This window comes from Filicampus tigris, chromosome 1 (genome assembly GCF_054856515.1).
Source record: "Filicampus tigris isolate MCC_2025a chromosome 1, RoL_Ftig_1.0, whole genome shotgun sequence".
NCBI classification, from domain to species: Eukaryota; Metazoa; Chordata; class Actinopteri; order Syngnathiformes; family Syngnathidae; genus Filicampus; species Filicampus tigris.
Window position 1 is genome coordinate 13,352,224 of NC_141217.1, and position 20,771 is coordinate 13,372,994.

General features: G+C 44.0%; 2 protein-coding genes across 5 annotated transcripts; both read right to left on the reverse strand.

Moving 5' to 3' along the window:
* Positions 1 to 283: 283 nt before the first annotated feature.
* Positions 284 to 8,799, reverse strand: LOC147152849 (zinc finger protein 513-like). Of its 3 annotated transcripts, none has more exons than XM_086031340.1 (6): positions 8,179 to 8,799; positions 6,300 to 6,422; positions 6,111 to 6,203; positions 3,933 to 4,439; positions 3,420 to 3,610; positions 284 to 2,760 (listed from the first exon to the last, which is right to left on the reverse strand). In XM_086031340.1, the coding sequence occupies exons 1-6, from the start codon at positions 8,339 to 8,341 to the stop codon at positions 2,200 to 2,202; spliced, it is 1,638 nt and encodes a 545-aa protein (XP_085887466.1). In that variant the 5' UTR covers positions 8,342 to 8,799; the 3' UTR covers positions 284 to 2,199. The 3 variants fall into 3 exon arrangements, with proteins under 3 accessions (XP_085887466.1, XP_085887384.1, XP_085887550.1); XM_086031258.1 differs by having other exon boundaries at positions 6,111 to 6,227; XM_086031424.1 differs by lacking the exon at positions 6,111 to 6,203.
* Positions 8,800 to 12,615: 3,816 nt separating this feature from the next.
* styxl2 (serine/threonine/tyrosine interacting like 2) lies at positions 12,616 to 20,308 on the reverse strand. Of its 2 annotated transcripts, XM_086031541.1 has the most exons (6): positions 20,002 to 20,308; positions 19,374 to 19,524; positions 19,185 to 19,303; positions 18,328 to 18,559; positions 16,778 to 16,995; positions 12,616 to 15,575 (listed from the first exon to the last, which is right to left on the reverse strand). In XM_086031541.1, exons 1-6 carry the CDS (start codon positions 20,024 to 20,026, stop codon positions 12,934 to 12,936), a joined length of 3,387 nt encoding a protein of 1,128 aa, XP_085887667.1. In that variant the 5' UTR covers positions 20,027 to 20,308; the 3' UTR covers positions 12,616 to 12,933. The 2 variants fall into 2 exon arrangements, with proteins under 2 accessions (XP_085887667.1, XP_085887752.1); XM_086031626.1 differs by lacking the exons at positions 18,328 to 18,559; positions 19,185 to 19,303; positions 19,374 to 19,524; positions 20,002 to 20,308 and adding an exon at positions 17,466 to 17,524.
* Positions 20,309 to 20,771: the final 463 nt, after the last annotated feature.

A 20,771-nucleotide genomic window follows, 5' to 3' on the forward strand; every position in this document is an offset into this window, starting at 1 on the left:
GGTTACAAGGTTAAGAGAGAAAACCGGCACTAATGCTCTAATTCCTTCTATGCTAGCATTCTGTTTGCAGATATTGATAGTAATGACCTATCGGGAGCTGCACACACCTCTCACCGTGCTCTCTTAATTGTGACTGCACAAAGTTGTTGACCCATAGCTGTGAATGACACTGTCTAATCGTAATAAGGTGGCAAGTAGTCACGACAGCTCATCAGTGGAATTTTGCTTATCTGGTAAGCGGTAGAGAAAAAAACTTGACGTGGTAGCAAAAAACTGACTGCAATTTTGGACTCAGTATGTCAATTTTTGTTTTAATCAGCATACAAATATAAACCAACAGATTTTTTTTCCTTCAAATTGTTCCCCAGTGTCAGACTAAATTGACAACAACTTTACAGTCCTTAGTCTGTCAGTACGAAGGCACCAGAGTTTAGCTGTTACCTGAGATGGCGGGAAAGATCCCATTTCATATAAGTCTCCAGTCTTAACCTTCAAGCCTCAAGCAAATCTGAAGTTATGTCAAGTCCTGTGATTACGTCAAGTCACCCTAGTAGTGCAGTACAGAGATAGAAGACCAATAAGGTCAGATAATGACATTTTTGAATAATCTAACCTGCAAGTACAGTTGTGTTTAAAATAATAGCAGTGTTTACAAACATGGGTACAGCTCAAACTTTTTTTCTTTTTTTTTGCAATGCATTTCGGAACACTGCACCATTATTCTAAATCAAAACGAAGAGAGAATAAAGAAAATGAATATTGGGCTGTTTGAAAAATAGAAGGTCTGCATTTATCCTAACAACCTGAAATATTTGCTGCTTAGAATGCCTGTGAATCACAGTGTGAATCACTTGCATAGACACTTTCTAAAAAGTGATTGACATCTGAATGGCACAGAGTTGACCAACTCGCATTTCATGAATGGTGGGTCTATTGCAGGGATGCGCAGCGTAAATGCTGGAGGGGGTTACATTTTCCATCAGTGCTACTGGGGGGCCACGTAGGACCACACGCTTCCTAACCTGATATATGGCAAAAATGGCCTCCATCATTTATCCTAACTGCTTATCCTCACAAGGGTCACGGGCGTGCTGCAGCCTATCCCAACTGACTTCGGGCAGTTGGGGGGGTACACCCTGAATTGGTTGCCAGCCAATCGCATATATATGACAAAAATGCTTTTTTAAATATGGACAAAACACATGCATACATCCAAAATACATGCTCTTAATATATTGTGTTTGATGTGTGTTTCAATGCACGTATAAAAGATCCACTATCCTATCCCAACAGCAAACAAATAAAATTTACCATTCAAGGATGGCACGAAACTGCTAAAAAAATCAACTCACTCCAAATGTTATTATTGAGGTACTATGTTTGAAAAAATAATAGGCCGGCTCATGTGGTAGGGCAGTCTAAGACCCAGCCAAAGTGCAACTAAGCCATGTCTGCCATCTTGTGATGATTGGTGATATTACAATTTCAAACTACAGAAACAGCACCCTCAGATTTTCATAATTGCGTTCCCCCCCAGATTTTTTTCTGTGATTTTATTCTTGATTTCTCCCCATTTTTCAGGGAAAATGTATATTGAATGTTTTTCAGCATTCTTTTAAGATAGATTTGCGTTGCCTTTTGCCTGTCGCGCTCATATGAGTTTGAGTTGGTCAGCGTGGGCTGTGTTAGCTGCCGTTTCATTGTTGCTGCTGCTTCAATGCAGTGAGCCTCGTAAACTCACCATAGTCTTCCGATTGCTTGTTCTTCAAATGTCGGATTAAGTTGGTTGTGTTGAAACCTGTGGCCATGCTCCCCCCGCAAGGTACCTTTTCATGGCATATATTACAAGACGCAAACTACACAGAGCCGACCGCATGAGCTGCGGGTGATCGGATTCTTTGATCGGCAATAAAAGGCTTTGATCGAATGTGCCGATCATGTCATTTTTCACAAAAATCGGCCGATCATTATCGGTGCCCGATCGATTATCGGTGCCCGATCGATTATCGGTGCCCGATCGATCGGAGCATCCCTACTTTTCATCTCTCAAGTCATGTCACAAGTCTTTAACTACCAAGTCCAAGCTGAGTCTTAAGTGTTTTTAGTTTTTGCCAAGTCACAAAAAAATCCAAAGTCACCATCTCGGAAAAGCACACAAGCAAACTAACTGTGTCCTTGGTTCTCCTGACGCTGTTTGGCTCAGCCGAGGCCGTGTTGGGGCACCGGCTGGTGGCAGTTGTCCACGCCATGTCCGTGTTTCCTCTGGTGGCGTTTGTAATTGTCCAAGTGTCCCGTGGTGTAGTGGCACTCGCCGCAGGCGTACGGTTTCTCGCCAGTGTGTCGCAGCATGTGTCTCTTCAAGTTCATGCTTTGGTTGCACGAGTAGCCGCAAATGTCGCAGTGGAACGGCTTGGCGCCCGAGTGGATGCGCTGGTGGCGCCGCAGGTTGGCCAGGTTGCCGCAGGCGTAGCTACACGACGGGCACTGGTATGGCTTCTCGCCCGTGTGGATGCGCAGGTGCCGTTTGAGGTTGTCCAGGTGGGAGGAGGTGTAGGAGCACTGTGGACAGCGATGAGGTTTCTTCTCAGAGTGGATGTGGACGTGGTGGGCCAGATGGTGGGGGTAACGGGACAGAAAGGGACACAGAGTGCAGCGTGACAGCTGGTTGCCGTGCTGGTGTGACTCTAGAGGCCCAAATTGACTTCTTGAACAATCAACGCCATCTTTCACCAGCGGGTCCAATGAGCAACGGTGGCACACCTAAAAATGTTGACAAAATGTTTTCATCAGAGGTGCAAGTCAACTTTTCTAGACGGATTTTTTTGCTGATTTGAAATCTGCCCTTGTTTTTATCAAACAAAACAGGTTTCCATAATACTATAATGAGTAAGTTAGGTTCAGCAACAGGTGGAATATTTTTCAGAAACATCATAGCCATAAATTGCAACGCATGGTAAAATGATAAATCCGTATTGCGCCAGCTTTTAATGGTCAAATTTAAAAACAAAAAAGAAAAATCTCAAAAACTTGATGTGCAAAGAACAAAGTAAAAACATTTTCTAAATCAGTGTCACAATTGGTGGCTGATTGATCTCCCCACCACTAGTCTCAAGTCCACGATTTATGTTCAGATATCCACTCCTGCAAGGGTAACAAATACAACACCGCCATATAGATGCTAATTTCTAGCATGTGTGTCCAGAATTTCCCATTGTATGTTAGCATTTGGTAGCAGAGGCTATGTGGTTGCTTTAAATACACAATGCGTTTGACTTTTGTACCAATTTTTTTTTTTTTAGACAAGTATCTGTACAGTACTTCTATGCAAGTATTTTTGTGCAAGTAATTTTGCTCTCTCTGTTGCTGGAAATAACACTTTTCCAAAAGATGTAAAAATACATTTTTTTACGTGAACACACCTGTTTTGCGCTATCATCACCACCCTCCATGTTGATGGCGTCCAGGCCATCCTCCTCCAGCGCGAGGCCGCACAGCCGGCAGCACAGCGGAAAGAGCAGGACAGGCAGAGGACCGGCGGGGGAGCTCAGCTTGCCCTGCACCTGCAGGTAAGCCGACTCCTGAGAAACTTGAAGCGTCAGGTTCGCGACAGCTAGGACAGTAGTAGGAGAATGGAGATGAGATGATCTCGAAAACATTTTTTTTTTTTGTACTAAATGTTAATCCCTGAAGGGATATTTCAGTCCACTCAGTGTAAAATTTGAGAGTAAAATATTCAGCGTAAAACTTTATGCTGATTTTTACACTCAATATTTTGCTCTCATACTTTACAGTTTGCTGGGACCAAATATAGCCTTTTTAGAGTCAAATGTTCTAACCACTCCCCCGCCGTGCTGCTTTTCATTTCTGACAAACACAAGGACAGCAGGAATTCAAAGTAAGTGAGTCAATATGTTGGTTTAACAGATTTCTACCTTTTTGGCTTTTGCCGTTCCCGCTTCTGTTTGTGCCTCTTCTGCCGTCCTTGTCCCTCCTTGGCCGATGGTCCAGTGTGTGCATGCGCTGGTGCCGCCGCAGGTTGCCAAGGGAACTGCAGGCGTAACTGCACTGATGGCAACAGTATGGCTTTTCTCCTGTGTGTGTGCGCGTGTGGCGCTGGAGGTTAACGAGCTGGGTGGAAGCGTACGGGCATACGGGGCAGCGGTACGGTTTCTGGCCGTTGTGGACGTGCATGTGTCGTTTCAGGTGATTAGAGTAACGGGAAGTGAAGGTGCACAGTGAGCAGGAGTGTACTCTATGAGGAAGGTCGCCACTTGCACCCATTTTACTTTGGCTACTTTTCTTTCTGTCTGAAGCAGCACCGAGGGATCCGTCAGCATTTTTGGCGTCCGCCGCTTGCCTGGACTCGATGGAGGCAGCACCCTGGACACCCCCTTCACAGGTGAGACAGTAAAGCTCTGACTTAAGAGCTTGGTCCACTCCTGCAGAGGATAAACAATACACACAGGGATACAACATGTAACCCAAAAGGATTTCTGTAAAAGATCAAATAAAAACAGATGCAAAATCGAGGGGGGGGTTATACAGAGCAGTGGCGGAGCCATGGGTGGGCCTGGGTGTGCACAGGCCCACCCAGATTGACAGACTGCCCACCCAGTGAGATTCATTAAAAAAATATATACTTTAAAATTTGTATTTACTAAATATGTTATCAAATTTGTATTATTTATAATTATTACATTCTGTTTGAATTTATGTTTCGTTGTGTTTTTTATTTTATTGAATATTAATAATGGCATAATTGTGGTTGTCTAAGATCTGAACTTCATATTATTCCATTTGTCATTTTATTTGAATATACGATGCCATACAGTATGATTGTGCTCGGTGAGAGAAATATTCAGGCCCACCCTGATTTTTCCAGGCCCAGCCATTAGCCACGTTCTGGCTCCATCCCTGATACAGAAGGTTTAATAAGAAATGGAAAATTTTCACTTTGTTTAGATGATTATTACAGAAGAGGATTAGGGCCAGTGGGGGGAAAAAATAAATTGGCAAGATTCTCACTTTTATCTCAGAATTCTGACTTTATTCTCAGAATTCTGACTTTAAAGTCAGAATTGTTCTTTAAAGTGAGAATTCTGACTTTATTCTCAGAATTCTGACTTTAAAGTGAGCATTCGCACTTTATTCTGAGAATTCTGAGAATAAAGTCATAATTCTCACTTTAAAGTCGGAATTCTGACTTTAAAGTGAGAATTCTGAGAATAAAGTGAGAATTTTCACTTTAAAGTAAAAATCCTAACTTTAATGTCAGAATTCTGAAAATAAAGTCAGAATACTCTGACTTTAAAATCGTAATTCTGAGATTAAAGTCAGAATTCTGAGGATAAAGTTAGAATTCTGAAATAAAAGTGAGAATCTTACCAACTTTATTTTTTTTCCCCCACTGGCCCTAATCCTCTTCCGTAGGTTATACAATACAATACAATACAATTTTATTTATATACAGTACCAAAGCCAGTACCTAAGCGTTGTAAAAAATAAAATAAAATAAAATTGTACCACTGATTTATAGCTCATTTCATACACAACGTAACTCAATTTCCTTCACAGACATACTGAAGTTAAAAGCACATTTAAAGAGAAGAAATAAAAAACAGCTTACTAAAATTATTAGAAGTGTGAGAACAAGATTTTTGAAAACATGATTTAAAAAATACTTTGAAAGACCTTAATCATGGGTATGGGAAAAGAGCATAGTTTTAACTGGATTCAAATGCATTTACATTTTACTGGTATGTTTTGAATCTTTATTCATTCATATTATTCACTGATAGCAAAGTATGCCAGCAAATCGGGGGACCGTATTTTACACAAGTACAGAGAAAAAAAACAGCGTTTTAAGGGTGATTTGGGGGGGCGTATTATACACGGGTCTGTGTTATTCACAGGATTCCATGGTAGTTTTCTTCAATTAAAAAAATATATATATATCCAGCAGCCTCTGTGGGCAAGGGAGAAACGTATGGATGTTGTAAATATTTGTTCACAGAAGATCACAAGACTGCCTCCACTTAGAAGTATGCGTGATTTCAAAGTGAAATGGCCTCAAACGTTATGAAATGCAACATGGGAGGAAATGAAGTTACCAAGATCAAACAATGCTCTCAGTGGCGTGTCACAGAGAAGTTGACCACAACCTTTACACGAGAGGAGTGGTGAGAATGCATTGTCTGTTCGCCCTGAAAGAGAGTAAACAGTCATATCTGACCGTAACGAAAAGAAAGCTTTAATGGTCTGACTTTAAGAATGTGTATTTGCGTGCGCATGTTACTGACCAGAATCTGCATCCAAACCGATGAGTTCTGCCTTTCCAAAATCCAACTCTCCACTCAGCAGAATGCCACCGCCCAGAACCAGACTTTCCGTGTTGCATGCCACACTGCCATCTTCCAACTCCACTGGGAACAAAACGTGTTTTCATGAACTCTCCCATTAAGAGGTCCTTCTACTATGCTCTCTTCATCATTCCATTCATATATTAAACAATAAATATAGTTAAGTCTTGTTGTAAAACACAATATATGCATCGTATCTATATTGTGTTGTGTCTGTACAGCTTAATACAGAAATATATTAAAATGTATTTGTTGTTTGTGTGAAAGCTCAATAGCATTTTATATTGGCTGTTAGATCTGTGACATCGCAGCATCCTTGCAAAATAAGAAACTGGAAGCTGACCGTTGGCCACTCGTGAAAATGTGACAGTTCAGTCCGGTTCAGTTACGTCTTAAGCTTGCCGTCATCTTTTACTCATCTGGGGCTTAGTTGGTTGTCTTTAATGCAGGGTTTCTCAACATTTATTGAGCCAAGGCACATACATACAGATATTTCACATCGGAAAAAATTCACAGCACACCACTGAGCAAAACGATTCACAAAAAGTGGTTTACAGGGTCATTATGTACCTTCTGTCATCTAGTGGAAGAACATGTTATTGTTTTCCCTGTTACTATATGTGGTTGGCATAAATAAATGAACAAAACAGTGTTTTTAATTTGAAAACATATATTTTTGGTCAAAATAATTGACATTGGATAATTTCCTGTGGCACTCCTGATGTTCTCTAACTGAATGACTGCTTTAATGTATGAGGAGTAGGCTTCTTGACCTGCTCAATGTGTTCAATGCCTTGACAGAAGTTCTGTTGTGAATTGTTGCTGTGATCGGGCTGCACAATATTGGAAAAAGATGTGACATGCGATATGGATATTGACTGCACTGATACCCATATTGTTGCGATATTTATATTACATGTACCTAAAGAAATGGCAGTTTTACTATATAATAAAAGAAGCATATTTTTTCATACAGCAAAATAAGCTAATTCGTTGTGTCCTTAGCTAATTAATTGTAATTCCCCTGGATAATGTCCAACTATTGGGTGGCGATGCGCATTTAAGTTTGTATCTGACTGGTCAAATTCAGATCAAAGCATACAATTCCATACGAAAATGATTGCATGTCTTTGCGATATGCATATTGCACTGGCCATTATTACGATATTGATATTTTTTGCCATGTTTCATGCATCTCTAGCTGCTATATAAATAAAATTGACTTGACTTGAGAGTATAATTACATGGCACATGAAGTATGAGAGAAGGAAACAGAGGAAACCTGTGTGGATATGATAAGTGAAGAGGAAGACGAGAAAAAGGAGGAAACACCTAAGTTAGGCTGTAAAGGGCTTCAACGCACTGCTGTTTTTTAAGCATGGATGAAACATTCAGCCAATGCTTCTTTTCGAACCTGCTGAAATGGTCAGAACATTACATACGGCATGTAAGCAGAATGAGCCACAGTCAAATAGGAAGTGATGAAGAAAACAAAGAGGAGAGAAGAGGGCGTCAGGTACGGAAGTGGAAACAGGAAGAAGTGTGCAGGACAGACAATGTTCAGGTCAGGATGCGATAAGACGCAAGGAGGAAGAGCAAGCAAAATCAACAAATAAAGTTGGACCAGTCAAACCAGTTCCTGTTCCCCAAACCACAAATTTTAGAACTATAAAATAAAATCACATTTAAAAAAAGACATAAGCACCCCAAAAGGTTATTCAATTTGCTGCTTTGCTTGACACACACACAAACACCCCGCCCCCCCCGCCCCCACTCCCCCAAACACACACAAAGAAGACAAAACAGAGCAAGAACTCACATTTGACGGGTTGCGGGTTGGACTGTTTCCTCCGCGGCATTCTTGCCCGATTGCCGCGGGGATCCTGAGAGGCAATTTCGGCTGGACAGCTCCCACGGTAAACGGTCCCGGCTCCGTCTGGTCGGTGCGTCAATTCGTCTGCCTGACTGCCCGCTAACTGCATGCAATCATCAACATCGTCATCGTTGTCGTCACCTCCTTCCTTTTCCTCCAAAGGAGCCGAGCGAAACACGACAGCTGTCACGTCACAAACGTGTGTTCCTTGTCACTTAACATAAGGTGTGAAATATCACTGTGCGCACTTTGGCGTGTTCTCAGGTACTTTCTCCAACATAGACGGAGCCATATATCTTGCGAAACACACACCACAACTTCCACACATATCAACACTGAATGCAAATTGACGTTTGTTGGACAGAACGCAACTTATAGTGCCCCTAAATGTTGTCAGGAGAAAGCGCCTCCCTGCTGTCAGCACATTTGTTGCTCAAAACGCACACACAACACACGCGGTACAGTTGACAGATTGACCGCCTGGTGGGACTCGCTTGAGATGACGTCAGAGTCTTCACTCAAAAAGAACGAATCTTTTCAGTGAACGATGTATATATATATATATATATATATATATATATATATACATATGATATGTATATCTTTCTTCAAGCAAAGAACACGTGCAGAACAGTGATTAGTTCTTTTCTCTGTTCATTTGAGCTCAGCCACGCGCATGTCGTCAATCTTCGCAACAACCAATCAGCACCCGGCGTCAGATGGAGGGGGGATTTTTTGAACATACTGCCACACTATTGGCGTTCACGAAGGAATCAGTAAGGTAACTTCCCGTTCATGAAGGAATCAGTGACGTAACTTACCGTTCACGAACGGGGCAGTGAGTGAACGTACTGCGTTTCCAGTTCACATACGATTCGGTGAACAAATCTTTGTGAACGGTTCTTTTTGATGAACTGATTCTAATGATTCAGTTCACTGTAAAGAACTGTTATGCCCATCACCAGTGAAGACTAGCGTAGTGGATTGTGGGTCTTGTAGTCGCGACGTCCTCACTTGGTAAACAAACGCAGTGTTGCCTAACTTGCCTTGATACGAGTTTAAATCGTTCCGTGACCACGCTTGCGACTAAAAACATTCTCTTTTAAATTAATAGAAAGGCTGTTAATCAGCAATATGAAATGTTTGTGGTTTTCATTATTTCAATATGTAAAAAAATAGCACTCCATAATACAATATTGTACTTCATACAAAAATAGAGTATTACCAAAAGTTAAATAGAACGTAAAAACGAAACCGTTTCTGCATCATGATTTAAAGAGACACTTGGGTGAGCTTAACATTGGCACTTATATAATAGGTTTGCATGTAAAAACGACATTAGTACTAAAATACCCACCTCAAAAGACTAGTGATTTCAGGTCTTTTTTTGTGATTAGGTTTACGACAGATTTCCACGCCCAAAAAAGGGGCGTGGCTTTTGTTATGTTTTCAGTCTCAGTGGTTCACGTCACGCGAGGAAGGCATGCTGCATGCATGGTAATATTGCTCGCTTTGTCAGTTCTGTTGACCATCGTGGCCATCCCGGCCCCACCGTCCCTTTAATGCATTGTGATGCTGCTATCCCTGCCTTGGCCACTGTGAGGCAGTATAATACAGTCATGCAGACAATCGAAGAAGAATACTTATGATGCTACTGTACATTCCTATGGAGTATTTGTATTTTTTTTGATAGAGGAAAAAGAATATATGCCTCTGAGTATTGTGATCTGCCCTAATGTGTTGTGAGTCATTTTGTGTCAATTCTCTGTTGCTTAAAGGGTTCTAAAACCATGGTTTGTTTTGACAGTAAATTTAAACTCGGAGTGGCATTAAATAGATTAAAGCCTCTTTTTAAAATGACTTGTTTGCTATTTGCCAGACCGTTGCTTATCGTGAAGAGAGTTGAATTGAGTTCACTGTCGCTACACGATGCTCATACGTAAGGTTGCACTCATAAGTAAAAAAAAAAAAAAAAAACAACATCTGTATTCCAGCTTGTATCTTAAAAAACTTGCTAGTCATGTATCTCAAGGCACCATTGTACAAAGGCTACTGTACATTGATCCGCCACAAGACTCAGCAAAAAGTGGTTTGTAAATCACATACTTTTTGGGTGAAATTGGGCTTTCGGATGAAAGACCCTAAATTGCATTATAATCTTTACACGTGAACTTTATTTACCTTCTCCAACTGGTCAATGTTTCACTAGTTTTTGCATGACTTGCTCCTCCCTAACAAGGAACTGAATGGCAAACTTTACAACAGGTGTCAGGTGTCTGATATAAATGTCATCTTGCTCATTTTTGCTCACACATATGACGTGATAGTATTTCTATGGAGTCCAGACTCCAATTGCTTTTTGCCCAGCCTAGTTGCCAAGTCATGGGCAGAGAAATTCAGTGTTCAATCTGTGATATGTAAATTAGTCAAACTGTGGCATCACAACTTTGAAAAAGAAAAAACAATGGCTTGCTCAAGGACACATTTTTGGAAATAGGCTGTTCACAAAAGATTGACATGTGGCCATTTGATTTCGCAGTTGATGGGGTGGCCTGGCACCTACAGTATTTGTATACAGTACCAGCAACTATAAAGTCCAAGAGTAAGAAATCATGCCATGATGCACTGGGCTATTTGATTCCCACCTGGTCTTCATGTTTCTGTCCTGGGGTGATCACATCTCTCCCTCCAACACACCACATTCTTCGTGGGCCTCCTCTCCATATCAAGATGTTTCCTTCTTTGTTCCCCTTTCCATCTTCATTCCCTTCTAACTTTACGGTTTCCTTCCCCCTGTCATCTTCAACTAGCTTTGTAACTCTTCCGTGATCTTTCTTGTCTCCGCCATTTTCACTCTCAAATACAAACTGGCCTTTTTGCATCCATGTTTTACCACCCATGGTAAACGTGTTTGCTCTTGTTTTCTCAAACACTCCTATCCTCCTCCCTGCCTCCTTTGCTCTCATTTCTGTCTTACATCAAGCCAGTAGTCCCACTTGATGGCCATGTGTACAGCCACATGCTTCATATATTAGCACACATTTTGTAACAGGCCTACTTTAATCTCTCAAATGTGATCGTGCCGCACTGACGGCAGCATTTAAATCTCCAAGTGGAATGTAAGCTTTCAGACTCACATGCATCAGCAATATGTCACAATTTATCGTTGTGGAAAGAAATGTGATTGTTTACATATCATGCTGTGAGACGAACTTGAAAGCAATGTAATGGAACATTTCTTTGAATGATGGACGCAATCACAACAACTTAGATTTTTACTACCGTGGTCCATATTAGGTGGTGCTGTATGAGTTTGCAGGTGCTGTATCAGTAATGACATGATTAATGAAAAAGAATAAAATCATTTTTTTGTTTTTTTTTTAATCGACACTCTCATACAATTCAATGGACATTGTGCTACTTATTTTGATATGCACACCTTACCCACCCGGGCGTAGTATGAAGGCCAAGTTATACTTTAGTCACAATTTCTTCCCTGGATGCAACAGCCAATCATATTACATCTCATCATATCATACATCAGAGCTGGACAGTCTGTCTATCCGCCTATGACGGACGCCCATTTTGTAGGCCACAAACGATAGAACCTTTAAAAGAATTTACGGATTAAGCATAGTTCGGAAGCCCATTATTTCTGTCTATGTCATCGTCTACCGTCTAATTTCACGGCGAGGCTTCAATGGGTACTGCAATGTTTCCGTTTCGCGTTGGCCGCGGCTGAGGCTTCTGGGTCCTAAAAGGAGATGCATTTAGTCCGGCCGCGGTGAGGCTTCCATGCCACGATGAGTCTTTCGTTTCAAATATCAGGGGTGGGGGAGTGAAAGTTGATCGAAGTCTGTAGACAGAATCGCAAACGGAAGCCTGTTTAAAATGATAGGCGGACCGGGCTATAGGCGATTACTATTTGTTACAGCCAAAAAGGCGGATAGACGGACGGCGGAAGGCGATATACGGACCGTGAAATTTGAGTAAAATTGCCATTGATTACGATCAATTATTTTTCAAGATGTGATTAACTCGATTAAAATTCTTAATCGTTTGACAGCCCTACTATTGACTAAACTTAAAGTTCAAAACTGCATACAATATATCTGGCTTCAGTGAATTTGCAGTCTTCCTCCCTGCTCAGGCTTTAGAAAACAATGAAATTATGTACTGAATAAAGCATACAAAAACTATTAAGTAAAACAATTAATAAATACAATGAATGAAGATATAAGCTATTGTGAAGAAATGTAGACAATTGCCTGTGCGTATGTGTGTGTTTGTTTAAAACAGTGCTCCTCTGGTTATAACACAGCCACATAGATGCCAATCATTGCCCATGTGAGACAACCATTCACTTTCGCATACATACGTAAAGGCAATTTAGATTCTTCAATCAAGCACATTTTGGACTACGGTGGGAACTTTTTTGTGCAAAGCACTCATTCCTGTGCTGTCCTGCAAAGAATGACATAGTTTAAAATGATCCACTTTGGTCATTTTTCCCCATTTATTAATTGCAAAGCAGTAAAGTAGTTTTCTTTTATTACACAGAAATTATTACCAGCATTTGTGCATTTAAAGACTAAATTATGTGCACTTGTCTTTACTTATTGTTGTCCATTCATCCATTTTCAAAACCGCTTGTACCCCAGCAGTCAATGGCAGTACTCATTTGTTTCCTGTTCAGTTGATCTACGATTGACTTTGCCACTTAGCTTCCTGCTGCGCCCTCCAGGCAGCCAGCACCTCGTCATCGGGCTCCTCGGCGGCCGCTCGAGCTCTGACCCTCTGCCTAGTTTGTGCGATGAAGGCTTCAACGTCCTCTTCTTCATCGTCGCCCTCCCGCCTCCCCCCACCCGTGTCATTGCTTTTGTATTGTGAAGGATTTGTGAATTTCCTCCTGGAGCCCAGGTCACTAGGCTCATCATCCTCGCCGTATGACATCCTGGCTTGACTGTGGCCATTGTTGATGCCAGAATAGTCCTCGCCGTTGGTAGACGGATGCATGTGCATTTGGGATGAGTACCTGGAGGTGCCGCCATATGCGTCCGCGCCATCGTCCTCACCGCCACACGAGGCCCTGCGGCTGGAGAAGTCAAACTGGGAGGCGGAGCCGTCTAGGTCGTCATAGGGATCGTCCGCTGCTGCGGCATTTCTGGGAGGAGGCCTGACACTTTTCAGCCAGTCGTCAACGCTGGTGTTCTTGTCGTTCTCCAGAGCGGGATTTAGGTTCAAACATCCAGAGAGGCCAAATGTCTTTAAAGGTTTCTGCTTCTTTTTCTTTGCCTCTTCAAGAAATTCCTCCTCCTTCTTTTTCTCCTCCTCCTCCTCATCTTCATCCGCCTTTGGTTTCTTTTTCTTGTACAAAGTGCTGCGCTTGTTGTCCTCCAGGATTTTTTTCTTCTCATAGGTCGCCATCTTGCCTCTCATTTCAGACTTGATCTCCTTGTCAATGGCGTCCAGTTTGCCTAGGTCGACCTGGTCTTGGAAGAGGCTGAACAGAGGGACGCTGGTGGTGGTGATTTTGTCTTTCTGAGCGTCCAGCAGCGCAGAACCTCGTGCGCTGACACCACTTAAGCCAGCGGCCGAGAGGACAGACGCCGGCCGGCCGCGACCCTGCGACATGCCACCGGAGTAGGACCGCCCGCTCAACACGGAGGCTTTGTCGTCGTCTCCGCCGCGGCCTGAAATCACACTGGATGGCGCACCAAAGCTCAGCTCCGATCCCGCAAGCGATGGAGGAGGCAGGCTCATCTCGCTCTGCTTTTGTTTGATGGTTTCAGTGACCACATTGGCGATCCAGTTCTGGATACTGGCCAGGTTTACCAATGGTTCTCCCGAGGGACCTTGGACGGTCGGAACCGGGAGGACGGGGGGAGGCTGCAGACCGGAATACGTTGATCTTGTACTACAGGCCTGCGACGCGGACGATCGGACAGACGATTGTCCGCTGATCATGGACATGTTGTCATCTTTGATGACGCTGGGCGGTCCGGCGACTCCAGCTCCGGCCCAGAAGGCGGAGAGAGGTATTGTAGCGCCACTTATGCAGCTCTCATTCTCCCAGCCGCACACGGACTGACTTTCTTCCAACGTCTTTTTGGAACGCTCCAGGATCTCCTCCCGCCTTTGCCGCCGTTTAACAGTGGCAGAATCCTCGCCGCGACTCAGCTCCAGAATCTCTTCCAGGTTTTCCTCGCCAAGTCGCCTCTGCTGCCTCCGTTTCCAAGCCTGATAGGCCGTCAGGTTGACATCTTCGAAAGACGGAGGCGTTGCTTCGACGCCATCGCTTTTCTCATTATCACCAACAGAACTATTCCCTCCGTCGCCACGCTCTTTCTTGTTCCATCCAAAGTGAATCCGCTTGACCCGCCAGCGCTCCAAGGGCGTCATCTTCTCCTTGTTCTTCTGGCAGAAGTTGTACATGGACGTAGTGTCCGACAGGATGCTCGCCACCTCCTCATCAATCTTCTTCGTCCTCTCTTGCTGCTGTGCCTCATCACTTTCGTCCGCTTCGCCCTGATCCTTCTTTCGGTAACGGGCAGAGGCCTCTTCCTCTATCTCCTGCAGTCGCTGCTTCCAGAGGTCAGCGTAACTGGTGCAGCTAGAGGTGGATGCGGCGTCCGACGGAGGCCGTCTGTTGCGTCGCTTCACGCGATCCTTTAGGGCGCGCACTTCCTCGCTGGCGACGCTCTCCACGTCGGTATCTGCGCACGCGCCAGCCGCCGCATCCTCCTCGTCGCTGTTCAGCTGCGCCTCCCACCACTCATCGCTTTGGTACAGCTCGTTTCTACGCTGCCACTCGTGAATCATTCTATCCAGGCCGTCGTCATCCTCACCACCTTCTCCGCCTCCCGCCTGCTCGGACAGGACTGACTTTTCTTGAACACCACATGAAGGTCGGGTGTCGCGCGGTCCGATGGCTCCGCTCCGGAGCTCCTCGGCAGCTGCGGAGGAGGCGACGCTGCTCATCACACTGGTGCCGTCCTCCTCCTCCTCCATCATGATGGAGTGCGCTTTCACCCCCATCATGCTTTGCCCTTCCTCCTGATCCGTCTCATTATCTTCACCGGCCTCGCCAAAGATGCGCGTGCGAGTGCGCGCGTCGATAACGGAGCACTGGCTGAGTGTGTCGTCATCATCCCGCTCCTCCAGCAAGTCTTCGTTGAGCTCTCGTAGTTGTTTGAGGAAACCCTCATTGGGGTTGATGGGCCGCTTTTTCCTCATGGCTGTCAGGGCCTCCATGATGGTCATGTGTTGGAAGATCATCAGGTAGGACGCCACCAGGACAGCTGAGCGACTGACGCCCATCATGGAAACCACCACAACTTTGCCTGCAAACAAAAGGGCAAGAGTGAGAGCTCCACAAGGCTATCTCATTACTCTACTGAACTATTATTTCAATGCAGGCATGGGTTGCCTAGCGACCAGCCAAGTAGTGTTGTAGTCAAGACCACACCAGCAGAGAGTAGACATTATTGATACCAGAGAGTATCGAGACCGAGACAAGACCAAGATTTTTGGGGGTCAAGACCAAGACAAGGACAAGACTTTCTGAGGTCGAGACCGAGAATGTATATCTCAAAGGAGAATCACACTGACAAAAAAAAAACAGAACAAAATGACCAGCAGGGGCGGAGCAATGGGTGAGCCTGGGTGTGCACAGGTCCACCCAGATTGACAGATTGCCCACCCAGTGAGAGTCATGGAAAAATCTATACTTTAAAATTATTATAAAATTATTTTTGTAATTTGCCTTCCGTTGTGATTTTTTATTTTATTGAATATTAAGAATGGCACAATTGTAGTTGTCAAAGGAAAATCTGAATTTCATATTATTCAGTTTGTCATTTTATGTGAATATACGATGTGTCAGGATAGGAGGATTGTGCTCAGTGAGAGAAATATTCAGGCCCACCCTGATTTTTCCAGGCCCACCCATTAGCCACGTTCCGGCTCCGCCCCTGATGACGAGTATTTTGATTATTTTTTTTTCATTACATTTGCAACAAAAGCAAATTCTGGCATTATTTCTGAAATACAACAATGAAACAGAAATAAGCAAAGTTGTTATTTAACTTCTTCTACAACTATGCAATCATACGCTTTAAAAGTGAGTCCTGAGCCATGAAAAATGTCAGGCCTGGTCTTGATCAAAAATCCTGAGTCCGCACTGTCCAAGATCGAGACACGACCGAGTAAAAATGCCTTCGATTCCGAGACGAGACCAGCCTCGAGGCCAAGACCGATCTCGAGAACTACAACACTACAGCCAAGGGTGTATCATCTCTGGCCCTGGTCAACTGTGATAGGCTCCTGCTCAGCTGCAACTCTAATAAGGATAAGTGGTGTAGAAAATAGAAGGAATGAAATGTTATGTGCCGTGAAGCTCTTTGTTTTCAATTGGATATGCCGATGAACTGATCGTGAATGTAATGGTTACGTGAGCTGCAGTCAAAATTAACTGAGTGACAGAAATGGATCTCATTCCTGGAAAACACATCAAGTTAATTTCTTCTGCCAAGTGGGTACTCACCTTTGTGGGTCAACAAAGCTTCATCCAAGAACTCAGCGGTGGGCCGGAAATGCGGCGAGATGTCTGCGTCAGGGAAGTCATCCACCTCAACACCCATGTAGTGCATACCCATCCCGGAGTAGAAAGCCTCCCCTGTGTAGACGCCAGTGCCGTGTGCGGCGTTAAGAATGTGTGTGATACCCATTCGCTTCAGCCGGGCCTTGTTGACAGCAACAGATCTGGGCGACACGAAACACTGAACATTCACATTTCTGGAGAGTTGAAACACGTGTAAACATGCACCGAGATTGGGATATTACAAAAGCATACAATTTCAACAGATTCATTTACAATAACTTAATCAAGTTTGAAATATTTTCTGTTTTTTCATTTTAAGGCCCTGATAGACCAAACCGCCGTCGGAGGTCGTGAAGCGCTGTGGCATCTGAATGCGCCGTCTGTTCGGTGAAGTGGCCACCGTCGTAGTGTCGTAACCCGTCTGTAAGCGTCTTGGGGGCGGTTACGCATGTTGAATCGGCGTCGCCAGTCGTGACATTTGCTCACTCTGATTGGCTGTTAGCTAGCAAATCAGCGCTCGGAGCACCAACGGGAAGTGACAAATGCGGAAAAAAAGTGAGCACGCCTCCGCTGCCTTAATCTTCTTACAAGTACAAGAGCGAGGGTTGACAATGTAAGTATTTCACAATACCGTGTCAAGAACGTGATGGTTTACTTTGCGTGGGAGTTCATCGTGAGCGAAGAATAGAGCTGAATGCGTTGTTTACCTTTTTATAATCCGCACCCGGCCAACAGCTTTGGAGTTTTCTAACCATGAGAAATGGTGACTACCGCCACCGATGGTATGGAAGGGTATTACGTCAGTGACGGACTGATGGACTGGTCCGTCATTCTGACGGAATGCCCACCTCTGGTATTTTCATGAACTATACTTAAAGTGGAAGTCAACCCAAACATACTTTTTCAAGAATATGTTCTATGCAGGTCAACTAGGTGAAACAAGGCATTCTGATAACTATTGCGTTTGTGGAATAAGAGTTAATCCACCCATTTTTAGCCATCTCTGGGGGCAGCCACTTTGTCACTTTCGTCGACTGAAAATGACATCGAAGTTGCTCAGGGCTCAGGTAACGACCAATCACGTCTCACCTGCTTTCTGAAACTGCGCCAAAATAGCGGCCCCCTTGGATGGCTAAAAACAGGTGGATTATGCTGCTTAACTCATATTCCACAAACGCTATATTAATCAGAATACTGTGTTTCAACTAGTGGGCCTGCTGAGAACATATTTTTGAAAATAATATGTTTGGTTTGATTTCCGCTTTAATGAACCAGAACTGACTATTTTGTTGCATACACCTATTTTTGACATCCTCTTCATTTAGCCTCATTATCCGGTTTCGCTGGGTTCATTTCAAATGTTCAAGGAAATTCACATTCATTTCAGCAAATTCCCCCAAATTTTTTGCCATGCTACTCCCCAGCATCCCCTCATTCTCATTGAGCATTTTCACGTGACACGTGTTGATCGAGAAGACATGGGTGACACTGACTTCTCAGCGATGAAAATGTTTGGCCACACTTCATCCACAGGTCTGCTGGGGGCCTCCAGGCGTTCCTGAACCATAGCCCTCTGGATGTCCAGCACACAGGGAGTGTTGTAGGGGCTGCGGTCATCAATCATGTCTCGCACTCGGTTGTAGAGGTCCTCCACCATCAGCTGCTCTGCGGTTTCAAGCATGGACTCGGGGATGGACTCAGTGCGGACACCTCGAGGTGGCAATTCTGAGGATGACAAAAAACCCGAGTTCAGTTTCTATTGAGCAAATTCGGCTGAATCACATTTGAAAACTCAATTGGATGTTTCTTAAGTGACACCAGCTAATTTTCATTGTTTTCTCTGCAATGATGAATTACCAGAAGATGAATTCAGGACAGACGAGCTCATCCGCATGCAGGGTTTGACATTCAAATCATCTCACTTAAGTCATCACCTCAGCTCATGAATAGGCTACAGGAATCCAGGCAATCATCTCCTTAAAATTAATTGGCTCATTTAACACAAATCAAATTCCTCTTCAGATTTACTAGGCTCACTGCATCTCAATATGAAGAAGTCCATGTTTTATCTGCTAGCCTTTCAATTATCTTCCTGCTGCATATAATGTGCGCTGGCATCCCGCTAAGAGCAGATATGGTCACAGTCGGGGCTCCAGTCACGAATAATCAATGTGGTTGAGGACACAGAAAACTTGAAAAGCTTTCTGCATTCTTTCAACCTCAGAAGATCAGAGACACTAAAATCTTTTAATAGTTCAGGTGGTGACATTATGTACACGTTGGAGACCTCTGTACTGATCTAATGAGAAAAATCCTATAGGCCGACTTGATGCAAAAAACCATGTCTCACCCTCATTGATGATCTTCTTGGCGGCAATAGCGGACGACAAGTGGATCGGCTCCATAAAGATACTGGCGGCATCCGAGCCAGTGATGGCAGAAAACCTCGACTCCGACGTCATGGAGAGGCTGCAAACCGTACAGACCAGTCATCCGGTTATCTTGCCTTCCATTGGCTGAAAGTGTTTAAAGGTGTTACCTGGGCGACGAGCATCGCAGGTAACGAGATTGGATACCGTGGATGCTACTCTCCTCGTCGTTGCCGTTCGGCACCGCCTGATCCTCCTGCTCGCTGGCGGACGCCATGCCAACCCTGTTGCTTGCTTCCTGTTCAGTCAAACCTGCGTCCTCTTTGATCACCCGAACCCACATCGGACAAAAAGATGAAACGCATTTGTAGTTTTTAAAAATGAGTTAACAGCTAATTAAAAGCTAAACACCACTGATACAGTGATTCCCAACCAGCGTGCCGTGAGAGTGTTAAAGTTTGGCAACACTGCTCTAAAAAGTGAAGCTAACAAGCCAAAATGGATGTCATGACTAACTTCTATCACATGATAGTTCATCTTCCACTATGTGCTGTACTGTAGGTGCGCAAGAGTGCATGTTTCAAGCTGATGATGATATCTACGTTCAAGAGTCTGAGTAGTTTCAGGCCTGGCAGCAGAGCTATTTTTAACAACAGCTGTGTCACAGGCCTGAGAGTAGTGCCGTGTACAGATCATTACACCAAACAACGGCCAACACAAATGTGAAGCACAAACAAGTCGTTCCAATGCGTTGTCTTCTTGGCAGCGTGTAAACAACAAACTGTGTGTTCGTCTTACCTTGGGAGCCAGCAGCAGTGTCCATCGGAGGAGGTCTGCTTTGTGAAGGCGGCGGCGGTCACACTAAAGTTGAGAGTGTCCCTCCACCCCCCTGTGACACCCTAGCGCCCAACCATTCAGGGGGTCTGGACACCCGACACCCACTCACTGAGATTGTCGTCATAGCTGCTCTCACCTTCCTTCCTTATTTCCTTTGCTTTCCTTCTGTTATTTCCCTCAATCTGTCCTTGTTTCGTTTTCGTCACCACCCTCTTTCATCTTTTCTCCTTTTGATGTCACATTTCACCCATTGCTTTCCTTCCACAAGTCCTCCCTTATGGTTTTATGCCAGTATTTGAAATTCATTTTTTCCCTCCACCTGCCCTTCCTGATTATTGAATGTTTCTTCTTTCCTTATCCAAATCATGAAAGTTGAGTTTCATTTTGGGAACTGATATATGTTATATGCAGGTCCACTGGTTGAAACACAGCATTCTGATTACAATTGCGTTTGTGGAATATGAGTTAAGCAACAAAATCCCCCCCTTTTTAGCCATCTCAGGGGGCAGCCATTTTGTCACTTCTGTCGACTGAAAATGACATCACAATTGCTCAGGCCTCAGGTAACAACCAATCATAACTCAGCTTCAGAAAACAGGGGAGCCGTGATTGGTCGTTACCTGAGCCCTGAGCAATTGTGATGTCATTTTCAGTCAACAGAAGTGACAAAATGGCCGCGCCCCAGAGATGGCTTAAAACGGGTGGATTTTGCTGCTTAATTGCCTTGTTTC